This window comes from Spodoptera frugiperda, chromosome 28, assembly GCF_023101765.2.
Source record: "Spodoptera frugiperda isolate SF20-4 chromosome 28, AGI-APGP_CSIRO_Sfru_2.0, whole genome shotgun sequence".
NCBI classification, from domain to species: Eukaryota; Metazoa; Arthropoda; class Insecta; order Lepidoptera; family Noctuidae; genus Spodoptera; species Spodoptera frugiperda.
Window position 1 is genome coordinate 2,392,963 of NC_064239.1, and position 13,073 is coordinate 2,406,035.

The 13,073-nt window shown below is 41.0% G+C and overlaps 1 protein-coding gene across 1 annotated transcript in view; it reads right to left on the reverse strand.

Moving 5' to 3' along the window:
* LOC118265120 (ATP-binding cassette sub-family G member 1) overlaps positions 1–13,073 on the reverse strand; it is a 54,582-nt gene that overhangs the window by 9,054 nt on the left and 32,455 nt on the right. Inside the window, exon 3 of the mRNA XM_035577837.2 lies at positions 1,816–1,933. Within this exon, the coding sequence (XP_035433730.1) occupies positions 1,816–1,933 (118 nt within the window). The remainder of the gene's footprint in view (positions 1–1,815; positions 1,934–13,073) is intronic.

A 13,073-nucleotide genomic window follows, 5' to 3' on the forward strand; every position in this document is an offset into this window, starting at 1 on the left:
TTCGCAATTATGCAGGAAATATAAAAACAGAATTCATCAAACAGAGGCCGGTTCTTGTTAATTTTATAAAATTTCCGTATGTTTTTATAAAAGACATATCCTCGAATTTCAAGAACATTTTTCAAACATTTTTTATTTTTTATTTAGCAACGCATTAATTTAAATTATTACTAGCAGAGGTTATTTGTATTAATTGCGTTTTTGGTTTTTTTTTGTTTGTTTTTTGTATGCATAATCTCATACGTTTGCATAACGATGTGTCTTCCGAGCTTAAATATGCGACAGTGATACAAGGCAAGATTAAAAAATTAAAAGATAACTCTTCATAATATCGACGATTGAAAGGTATTTTTTATCTATATAACGAATAATACCTACTGCTCTTTTAATTACCGTATTTAAAAAGAGCACTTTGATATTTAGAGTAACTTGAAATGGATAGTTATATCAATTCAGAATATGTAATCTCGTATTTGGAACAATTTTATAATGAGCCATAAAAAAACAAAATAAATTGCTACACTCGTCCCTCAGGCGTTGTAAAAACCGACTAAGGCTTACTCTCCATGACACGTCATTTGACGAATTCATGCAACCTACAAACGAAGATAGGCGAATTTGTATGAGAAGTGTGTACCGCAATGATGTCGCTTCGTGGATAGTTCTCATTATTTCTAAGCAAGATGTAAGCATTTGTCATTTTTCCTCGTATTATCGTTTGCTGAATGGATGCATTCGCCAAATGACGCTTTGTAGACAATGGGCCTAACTTGAGTAAGGCCCATTGTCCACATTGTCCACGATCTCAGATGAATAGAAACTCCATCAGACTACTACAGATAGGGCTCAGAAGTACTGATAGAGTGATAGATATGGAGCTGCGGAAGACCTAACGGGTAGTCAGAGCTCCGACTTTGAAAGTAGGAGTAGGAACGGGGTAGTTTTTAGTCAGTAAAAGGCTGACACCAAATCTTGCCTCACCCAGGGCGGGAGAAATGATTGAACGTTTACCCCCTCAAAAAAAAAAGGAAAAAGACGAACAGAAACTCTATTACTATTCTGTACGTAATGTTAAAAAGTGATCCTAAGGTTTTGGATTGAGATCGGCTTTTAATTTTTGCCAAAATACTCTTTTGGCCGAGACTGGACAGGAGTAGACTGCCTCGTCGGCCGAGTGGTTGCAAGTGCGACTGCCGGGCAAGGGGTCTCGGGTTCGATTCCCAGGTCGGGCGAAGTATTAATGGGCTTTTTTCGGTTTTTCGAAAATTTCTCAGTGGTAGCACGGAGTCTGGAAATGTGCCCGGTATATGGCAATAGGCTCACCACTTATTACATGGGACTTACAACATAAATTGTGAAAAGTGGGTGTACACAGTGGCATTACGTGCCATAATTTGCACCTCTGCCTACCCCTTCGGGGATTAAAGGCGTGACGATATGCATGTGTGTATGTACTAGACAGGAGTGCGCTCTGATAAACCTAAACCATTTAAATATCATAACAAACCCTTTCATATACAGGAGGAGTCCAGTCTATGACGGGTCGTGGAAATGTTACATTGTTGTATAAATACAGTGATATTCATCTTCAGTCACGCGATGCAACTAGGCTAAACAAATGTACTTTAGCAATTAACACAGACCTCGAAATGTTATGTACTGAGCTAGTATTTATGGCGTATACTATGGTGTTACTATGATATACATATATGAAGACTTTTTTTTCAGGGAGGAATCATCCAATGACTTCTCTCTCGCCTTGGGCAAGGCGAGAGGGAACCTCCCCAGTCAAAATAATAATAGTAAGTAAATTACCTATATCCAGCTAGTATGTTCAGTAATGTACTTTTGCCAGCGCCTGACGGACCCAAGATTGCAGTCAGCTGCCCCGACCGAAAGTCACCGTTGATGCTGCGCAGAATTATCTTTGAACCTGAAAAAAATAATTAAATATAGAATAAAATATAATAACAAGAAGTGATATGGTACGATTTAAACAAAGCACGGTGCACCCCAATGATTATTATACTCTATGGTGTGGTACCTATTTCCAGGGTTTGCAATCATAAAAAGAAAGTAGGAGTCCATCTCATCCTATTTGTCAAAGTTTGTATGTTTGTTTGTTTGTTACTCCTTCACTTCAAAACGGCTGAAGGGAACGAGATGAAATTTGGAACATGGGTAGATCAGTCTAGAATAAGATACAGCCAGCCAATTATTATCCCACGGGAATGCGAACGAAGCCGCTGTCAGAAGCTAGTACGAGACAAAAATACTCAATCAATATTTGGTTTGATATCCCAAACGTTAAAACTATTACCTACTTAGATAAAATGGTTAACACTTTTACTGCCGGACGGCGGAGAATTTGCCTTCAACAGTTTTCTTTCGGCAATTATTGCTTTTCCAATTTAAAAATTGTTACTATTTTGCCAACATTTGTCACTACTGCCTTCAATACAATCATATTACAGCTTTTTGTAATACAGCTAGTTCATAATACAAGTTATAGTAATTAAACATTGTGAAACCTTGGGTAATATTATGATAATATTACCGTACCGTCGGCCATAAGTTCTATTGAAGTTTCGACACGTGCATTAGAATCATGGCATGCGAACAAAAACATTAGGCACAGATGGCACCAATATCATCAATAAATTCTTCACCTCAGTACCACTTGATATCAAACATTTTATTACTATAAGCTAATTGACAATTACAAATGACATCATACTGTGCCCCATACGTGCCCACTGCTGAGCAAAGGCCTCTTCTCACACGGAGAAGGCTTGTGTTAATCACCACGATTGCCCAAGGTGGCGATTTCAAACATATAATAAGGAATTACAATATTGTCCTACTCTGTATGTTACTGGTCTTCGAAGCTACACTTTGGAACGAGCTCCTAGCTTCACTGACAGACAGACTGACGGACAATTCAATTTGACGTTTCAAAAGTGCCTTATTTAGGATTAATTAAAATAAATGCTTTGACTTTAAAATTAAAAAAATACATTGAATATAATTTTTACTAGTTATGCACTTAAAAGTCCTACTTGCTACATTTCAAAGCCAACCTGCACCCTCATGCATCAGAAGTGGGTCGTTTAAACCGCCTGGCCACTACGACATTATTTTTTATTACCAAATTATTTTTATTTTCATACTATAAAAATCACTACGCTCTTCAAAAAGTATTGTTTATTGCAAGTCTGGGGATCTTTAATAAAAGCAACTTTGTGCAATTAAATAAATCTATAGTATTGTAGTCGGACTGTGAAATAATAAAAGTGTTTCATGTGTTAAATAAGTGAGAATTCATGGATTTCATTATAACTTTGTTGCAAATAACCGTCATTGAGTGTTAACGCAGAGCGCCTCATACTTACGCGTAAGCGACGCGAAATACACGGCGCTTACGACGTTCTTACCGCGACCTCGCTCAGTTCGCACGGAGGACAGAGTGAGTAGTTAGTATAGCTGTTCTTATTAAACGAAGACGAAAAACACTAATTACCCGACTCGGAGCTGTTTATTTATACCTGGCACATAGCATACCACAACATGGCATCGGGTTTAGCATCTTGGGGCTGCTGCGGAAATGAAAATAGGGAAGGGAATGATAAGTTCATAAACTGTGTTCAATGTAAAAAGACGTACCATTTTCTATGTTTATCTTTGGCCGAAATTTCGAATGAGTCGGAGGAGTACAATGAATGGAAGTGTCCTGAATGTTTAAGTCTAATGCCAAAAGCATCACGAAAAGACTACACTCCAATTCGGAATATTTCCACAACGAGAAGTAATAAAAGATTCGCATTGAACTCACCTCCAGAAATGACGGCTGTCACTGGCGATGAAGTTCGTTCGATTGTGCAAGAAGTGGTCAAAAGGGAGCTGGACGCGATGACTAAGAAATGGACTAATATGTTAATAAGGAGTTGGAACCTATAAAAAGTGAAATGAGAGAACTGAAAGAATCGTTTAATTTTCATACCACAGAGTTTGACAGATTCCAATCAGAACACAACGAGTTAGCAAACAACTCAAAGAACCTAGAGGAAGAGAATAAAAAATTAAAAAAGACAGTCAGCGATCTTAGTCAGCGATTGAATTATTTGGAGCAGCAAGCCCGATCGAACAATTTGGAAATACAATGTCTTCCCGAAAACAAACAAGAAAACTTGTTTACTGTTGTCAGGCAGTTGGGCTCGGTCGTGGGATGTGGAATAAAGGACAGCGATGTAATGAACTGTACTCGCATCGCTAAGCTTCAGACAACCAATGCTCGCCCCAGATCCATCGTGGTTCAGCTAGCATCTCCCAAAATCCGTGACCAGTTGCTCGCCTCGGTAATCAATTATAATAAACGCAATCCCGAACGAAAACTCTGCAGCGCTGATCTCGGACTGGCAGGTAACAAGACACCTGTTTACGTCGTTGAACACTTGTCGCCGGCTCATAGGGCGCTCCACGCTGCTACCAGGCTCAGAGCAAAGGAAAAAGGGTACAAGTTCGTATGGGTGAGGAATGGTCGTATCTTTGTCAGAAAAAATGTTGATTCGGAACACATGCTTATCAAAAATCTAGAAACTGTAAACAAGATAGTATAATGTTATCTTTTTGTGCAATTTCCATAACGTCCTGTAATAAAAACCATTTCGCATGTATATCTAAAATAAAAAAAAAAATTCAACAACTTACAGTTATATTATCAAAATAGTCGCGGTTTGAGGACAAAAACACATGTATTTTATCGCAACATTGTCTGTAACAATTATGACGTAGTAATTCTGACTGAAACGTGGCTGAACAGTTCTGTATTGAGCAGTGAGCTATTTGACGGACGATACGTGGTATATAGACGCGACAGAGAAAGCTCCAGTCTGCATTGTGGTAAAGAAGGTGGCGGTGTTTTAATCGCTGTCAAGAAAAACCTTAAATCTAAACATGTCCAACACTGGGAAAGTAACTGTGAAGACCTCTGGGTTACTTTAAAACTGCCGCTATCGAGAAGTGTTCGTCAATTGGCTTTCTGCGCAGTATATTTACCACCACCTATACGCCGTTCTTCCTTAGAGTATTTTCTAAATAATTGTAGCGCAGTTTTTGAGCATATAAAAGATACAAATATTTATATTGTGGGTGACTTTAATATGGGTGGTATTGATTGGCGTTTAGTCGGAGACACAAATAATGATACCGCAGTGAACAGTACATACGAAACTCTAATTGATTTTACTCATGTTAACAGGCTTACTCAATTTAACACGGTGGTGAATGCCGCGGGTCGGATACTGGACTTAGTTTTATCAACCCATCCATTATGTGGTGTCACCGAAAGTATGAATCCACTATCCAACGTTGATCAGCAACATCCACCATTAGATATAATCATAGCATTTAATGAAAGAGCAAAGTTACCATATAATAATACACAGCTAAAAACTAATTTTAAAAATGCAGATTATGCATGTATAAGAAAATTTCTTTTAGAACTCAATTGGACTGAAATTTTCAAGGGACGAGAGGGAGTGAATGAGATGCTAGATTCCTTTTACGAGACGCTGCAAATGGCCATTCAAAAATTTATACCACCGCGCGTTCCAAAAACCCGTAAATATCCGATATGGTTTAGTCGAAACTTGATAAAGTTATTAAATGTAAAATATAGGTTAAGAAGGCGATACTGTAAATATAAAAATCCATTAGATGCAATTGAATTAAAAGTTATTGGTAAACGCTGTGATACTTTGGCTACTACCTGTTATAATGCTTACATCAATAATATAGAAGAGGAAATATTAAATAGTCCGAAAATGTTTTGGACACATGTAAAAGCCAGGCGCGGAGGAACTAGTGCATATCCTGTGACGATGATAGACGGAATAAATACTACATCTGATGGTACGGAGATGTGCGAGATGTTTGCTAACTATTTCTCGTCTGTTTACATAACTGATCACAATACTGGAACTAAATACAAGATACCTGACTACTTAATTTCTTTAGAGAATAACAGCCAAAGCTTAACATGCCCTGATATAAATCCTGAAGTTCTGTTTAAATTATTAAAAAACCTCGACTGTAACAAAGGCGCAGGTCCAGATGGAATCCCACCCATTTTTATAAAAGAATGTGCGTCAGCGTTAGTCTATCCACTCATGCAAATTTTTGAAAGATCATTAGTTACAGGCGTTTTTCCGTCAAAATGGAAGATAGCAAAGGTAGTTCCCATACATAAATCGGACACCGATGATATGGTATCACATTATAGACCGATCTCAATTCTTTCGACGTGTGCCAAAATATTCGAGTCACTAGTCTGCCCATACATTCAAAACCATCTAAAGTTATATTTAAGCGATGATCAACACGGATTTGTAGGCGCACGCTCCACAAGCACAAATCTAGTGCCGTTTACTGAAGTATTAATTAAAGCTATCGATTCAGGTCACCAAGCAGATGTCATATACACTGACTTCAGCAAGGCGTTCGATAAAATCTGTCACAAAATATTAATACAGAAGTTAAGGGCTTACGGCATTACTGGCACATTGCTGAATTGGTTGAGTTCGTACTTAACTGATAGAACTTTTTTCGTAGTAGTTAACGGCTTTCAATCTTCTGTTTTTAAAATTTCTTCAGGTGTTCCACAGGGCTCACATCTTGGGCCCGTTTTATTCAACTATTTTATAAATGACATACCTGAATGCTTTCAAAACTCTGAGATATTTATGTATGCAGATGACTTGAAATTTGTCCGTGTGGTGAAATCTGAAGAAGATGCTACGTATCTGCAAATGGATCTTAATAGGCTCATTCAATGGTGTGAAAATAATGAAATGTGTTTGAACTCGGGTAAATGTTACCATGTAAAATACACGAGAAAAAATAGCATAATACATTCAAAGTATCACATCAATTTAGGAGTAATACAAGAAGTAGATTGTATACGTGATCTAGGAGTCCTGTTCGATAGGAAATTAACTTTTCTTCCTCACCTGGATAACATTATAAAAACATCGTCCAAAATGTTGGGTTTTGTAATAAGAAATTGTAAGACATTCCGTAAGCCTAAAACTAAAATAATGTTATATAACAGTCTTGTCAGGAGCAGATTGGAGTACTGTAGTGTGGTTTGGCGACCACACTATGCGGTACATAGCTTGCGTCTTGAGCGTGTCCAAAAGCGTTTCCTTTGGCACTTAGCATTTTCGGCTGGTATAGCTAGAAAAAAGCCATCCTATAAAGAACGTATGAAACACTTTCACATGTGCAGTTTAGACAAAAGGAGGCGACTTAGTGATGCTATATTTGTTTGCAAAATTTTGAAAAACAATATTGAGTGCCCTAGGCTGCTAGCACTATGTAACTTGCGTGCTCCCTCAAGAATCCCACGCAAATCAATCACTCCACTCTGTCCTCCACATAGACGAACTGTTTTGGGTTCTAACTCACCCTACGCCCGTTTTTGCAAGGTCATAAACAGTAGTAGTGATTTAGTTGACTTGCATCACGACTCACTGGCAAAGATCAAATCTATAATCATAAAATTCCTGTCTGATTTGTAATAATAATATATAAGTTAGTTATAAACTATAAATATAAGTCATTTCATTTGTCTGGTTAGATTAGAAATATATTAATATTGTGTTTGTGGTGTTTACCTTTAAGTGAATGTTACACTTTATTTTTGTTTGTTAATAGTTATAAGTATGCATTAGTGTAAACATTCGTTGGTGAACCTAATAAATAAATAAATAAATAAATAAAAGCAACTCTGTTAAATTAATAATAAGCTAGGAATTTTAACCTCATGGCATTAATTTCATCATACAGGAAAATAACTATGATCAGTTATATTTTTTGCAGTTACCAAAAACAGGTCTTAATAATTTATCATTCTGCAAATACGCAAACGACGACCTTGTAATGTTTTTTCATGTCTATTTTGGATTTTTTAAATCTTTCCATGAAAATAGATACCATCTTGGCGATATTGGCTGATCTCCGACACTATTTTACGTAAAATAGCAAATGTTGTATGAATTGGTTGTTTTAAATCTGATATAATAGTTTGATAGGTAAAAATATACAGTTTGTGGAACAAAGTACCTATGCAAGAAAATCTGGGTTTGTATTAGCACGTGACCACTGCCTGGCTGGCGGTTGTGTTCATAATACGAATTAGCCAGGCAATTCAATTCACGGCGAAAACTGACTGGAAATAAGAGTTCATAATTCGGCCGCTGGTAATTATTTTTTAATAATTGTTTAGAATTTGTTGTGTTGACACAGATATACAATAATATGAATCGGTATACTGATAAATATACAGTAAGCAATTACCAAATCCACACGACTGTATCAAATGATAGGCGTCTCATTTTTGTTACTAGATAATAATAAAAATGTCAACATCATTGCCTGACCAGTTTTTATTAGAAAAAAAACACGACTGAGGTTTTGCAATCATATTAATTAGGCCCACAAAACCAGAGAAATATTTTATATAGGTTGTGCACGACAGCAATGTAAGGTGGCGAGCCGCCCGCGACATGTACCAAACCTGATCGTTCCTGTTAAAAAGCATGTTTAAACACGAATATCAAAGGTGAGCGGCGGCGATCCTTTGTTCCGTGCCGCCGCTGTCTGGTTTAAACATGCTCCTGGGCTTGCACGAACTTGTCGGTAACGCGGCGACGCCCGCGACGTGCACCCAGGACAGGAACGATCTTGTTTGCGCGGCCCGCCTATATAAGGGCGACTCCTTCCGAGCCGTCCTTAGTGTGTCAATGAACGTCATTATGTAAGTGTCGTAATTATCCTGTTACGTAAAGTCTATGTATCGTCAGAGTGTGTAACGTTGATTAAGTAGTCGCGTAAGTCAATCCACTACGGTGTTAACATCATCATTTGTGTAACCTATGGAATAAAGTATTGAGTAAAATCAGTACAAGAATTATTTCTTCTCTCCACCAACATCATACAGTCCACTTGCTCTCCGACCACATCGCGGGTACGTCGAGGAAACGATCCACAGCCCGATCCCTCCGACCCGCACATTCTGGTCCTTCAGAGCCAAATCAAGTTCCAGCAACATGGTGTTAACACGCAGCCGTAGTGGAGAGTCCAGAGGAGAACAGACCCAGCAAGAGCTTTCTGTGACCGTCGGACCGGGTGCCACCACCCCGGCACCAGAATCGAGCTCGGCCCGAGTGACGGACACAGGAAGCGGGTCTACGACGACTACATACATCGACGCCACGCTCAAAGCCAGCGATACCAGGTCACGCCGTTCGACATACTCAAAGAAGAAGCGCCTCGCAGAACTGCAGGCTAGAAAACGGCTGGCTGAGATGGAACTCAGACAAGCGCAGGCAGAAGTAGAACTGCAGGAAATACAACTACAGCGCCTCAGAGTCGAAGCTGAGTCGAGCGACGACGAAGAGCTGGAGGACGACCTCGCCTCCGTGAGGATTGGAACGTGGCTAGCGCGACCCGCGCCGCCACCCGGAGGTGAGACTCGGCCGCCGCCTCACGACGCCAGCGGCGGGAGGACCAGCAGAGACGCAGCCCACGCAGCGATAGCGACATACACCGGCGTCCCGGCGGGCGCGCACCCGCTACGAGACGACGACGGCTACAGCAAAGTGCGTGAAAGTGTGTGTGCGAATACAAAGGGCAATATCGCGAGTGAAGTGTCACACGATAATGTAAGTGATAAACTGATAGATGTAAGAACCCTCGCCGCGGCACTAGCGCAGGTCATGCGCAGTTCGAGAGAGCCCCCGAAGTTCATGCAGCGGCTACCAGTCTTCGACGGAAAACCCGGTGAGTGGATAGCTTATAAGGCCGCGTATTGTGACTCACACACGTATTTTTCTAGCGTAGAAAATGTTGCTAGGATTAGGATAAGCCTCAGAGGCGCCGCAAAGGAAGCTGTAGGGTGTCTATTATTTAGTCAATCTGACCCCCAGGTCATTCTAGATGCACTAGAAAGACGTTTCGGTAGGCCTGAGGCTTTGATAATGACCGAATTAGATAAAGTTAAATTATTACCTAGATTAAAGGAGGACCCTAGGGATATTTGTATATTTGCTAGTCGTATTGCAAACACGGTAGGTACGATAGAAGCACTAAATAGAATTCACTATTTACATAGCCCCGAAATGTCGCATTGTATTATAGATAAGTTAACGCCAATATTAAAACATAAATGGTACGATTACGCGGCAAATAAAAAGCTTGAAGATACTCCCGTATTAAAGCTCTTATCTATGTTCTTGAATGAAGAGGCCGACAAGTGTAGCGCGTACGCACTGCCAGAGCGAGATAGGGATAACGCCATTGATGAACGACGACGGCGCAGAGTTGAGCGCACGTTTATGGTAAATACTCGTCAGAAAACATCAAGTGAGCGATGCCCGGCATGCAAGCAGCACGGCCACAAGTTACCAGACTGCAGTAAATACAAACAGTTAGACATAGATAAGCGATGGAATATAGCGAAATCGAATAACATGTGTTTTAGATGTTTAAGAAGTAAACACAGAAGAAATATGTGCAGAGCGCCTACTTGTGACGTAAAGGAGTGCAACATGAAGCATCATAAACTGTTGCACAAAGAGCGCAATGTAAACACAGCGCAGCCAGCGATGACGACACACGAGTCCGTGACGTCAGCGCGGGAAACAACTTCGCGTCACAATCGCCGCGCGTATTTGAAGATTGTACCTGTGACATTGAGCGGACCATATGCTAGTCTACATACATACGCCTTGTTAGATGATGGGAGTACAGTCACCTTGATACCCGCGTCGGTAGCAGACATCCTAGGTGCAGATGGGCCAGAAAGTTCTATGTGCATACAAGGCTTAGGCACAGAGTTCAAGCACGAGCGAAGCCGAACCGTAAGCCTCCACATACAAGGCAAGTACCATAGCGCCCCGCAGAAGATAGAGGCGGCGCGCACCGTAACTAGGTTGGAAGTCACGGCGCAGACTGTACATACCGAAGACCTAAACAATTGTAGGCATTTGGACGACATACGAAGCAGTCTCGTTTATGATCGCGCGCGACCAATGATTTTGATTGGTCAAGACAACTGGCATTTGTTAGAAGCCACGAAGACACGGACAGGTGCGCGCGACCAACCGGTAGCATCGTACACGAAGCTCGGTTGGGTACTACATGGATGTCGGTACTCAGTAAACAAAGTTACAAGTACATTCTGCGGCCACATTACAGTCAAAGAAGAACCAGTATGTTTAGAACCTAGGATACCTAGAGAAGATCTAAAACAACGAACCTCAGGCATCCTAGAACAAAAGAAGAGCCGACGATTACCCGATAACAGCTTCAAGAAGAGAAAACAAGAAGCACCTACAGTACTCAAGTCTCATCTAGGCACCCTAGAACGCCTAGATAAGAACGAACAACGCGCCGAAGTACCAAAAGTGATCGCCGCCACACAGGATAACAGAGCGACGCCGTGCGACAGTTCGTTATCAGTGATAAGTACTCACAGCGCCGGCGCAGGTACTTCGCGTTTGCGCGGGAAAATAAAAGCGGTACAGGACGTAAATAAAGAAATAATAAATCCTAAGTGCCCGTACACCCGTTTAGTCAATCAAGTACGGCCAAATGTATTAAATTATTATGGTTCTATATTTGTACCCGTAGATAGGCACAAAAGATATAGATCTAGATATAGGTATTAGGTATAGATATAGATCTAGGTTTAGGAATTAGGTATAGGTTAATTTATAGGTCTAGGTCATAAGTAGGTATAGGTATAGATTAGCCTCAATTAGTATGTAGTGACAACGCTACCTAAGCGGCTGATAGGGACTTAGGTAAAAGCGCCTTAAGCGCTTTAGGTTAGGTTAGGTTTAGGTAGTGAGTCACATACGTGGTCTATAAGCTGGAAGCTCGTACCACCGGTGTCGCCGATTTGGCGAAGATGGGAACGTGAGTGCCTGCCGCGCCTTTGAAACCGGCGGGAGACCTCGGCAGCAGCACATCACCCAAGGTTGGAGACGTCGTCGTAACCTCCGACCCTGACCTTCTACGTAACACCTGGCCCAAAGGAAGGGTAACGCAGGTGCTACCAGACGAAGATGGAGAGGTACGAGTAGCATGACCACAGGACTCGTACTCCGAAGACCAGCGGAGCGCATTGTCGTGCCCACCAAGGAGTCGCCAGATGGCGACGGCGGGAGAAATGTGCACGACAGCAATGTAAGGTGGCGAGCCGCCCGCGACATGTACCAAACCTGATCGTTCCTGTTAAAAAGCATGTTTAAACACGAATATCAAAGGTGAGCGGCGGCGATCCTTTGTTCCGTGCCGCCGCTGTCTGGTTTAAACATGCTCCTGGGCTTGCACGAACTTGTCGGTAACGCGGCGACGCCCGCGACGTGCACCCAGGACAGGAACGATCTTGTTTGCGCGGCCCGCCTATATAAGGGCGACTCCTTCCGAGCCGTCCTTAGTGTGTCAATGAACGTCATTATGTAAGTGTCGTAATTATCCTTTCACGTATTATCAAATGTATCGTCAGAGTGTGTTAATATCGATTAAGTAGTCGCGTAAAGTCATTCCACTACGGTGTTAATATCATTGTAACCTATGGAAAATTAAAGTATTGTGCTAAATCAGTACAAGAGTTATTTCTCTCCACCATCATCATACAGTCCACTGGCTCTCCCTGACCACATCGCGGATACGTCGAGGAAACGATCCACACCCTGATCCCTCCGACCCGCACATAGGTATTACCTTTTGTTTCAGCAGAAACAAAGTTTTAATTTGGTCCTTTGTATGGCAATAAACTAACTGCCACACTCAGAGTCATTTAATGCTTACTTAAACTATACCTTAGTAACAATTTTGTTTCAAAATCTATTTCCAAGGAATGGGTTAAGTAACCGTTAAATAAGTCTGAGTACGACTGTTAGTACACCACTATAATGTCGTGCAAGAACTTTTCTAACAACATTCTGTGGGAGAGCCATACTTCGGCACGAATGGGCCAGCTCGACCAGATTGATACCATGGCCTCA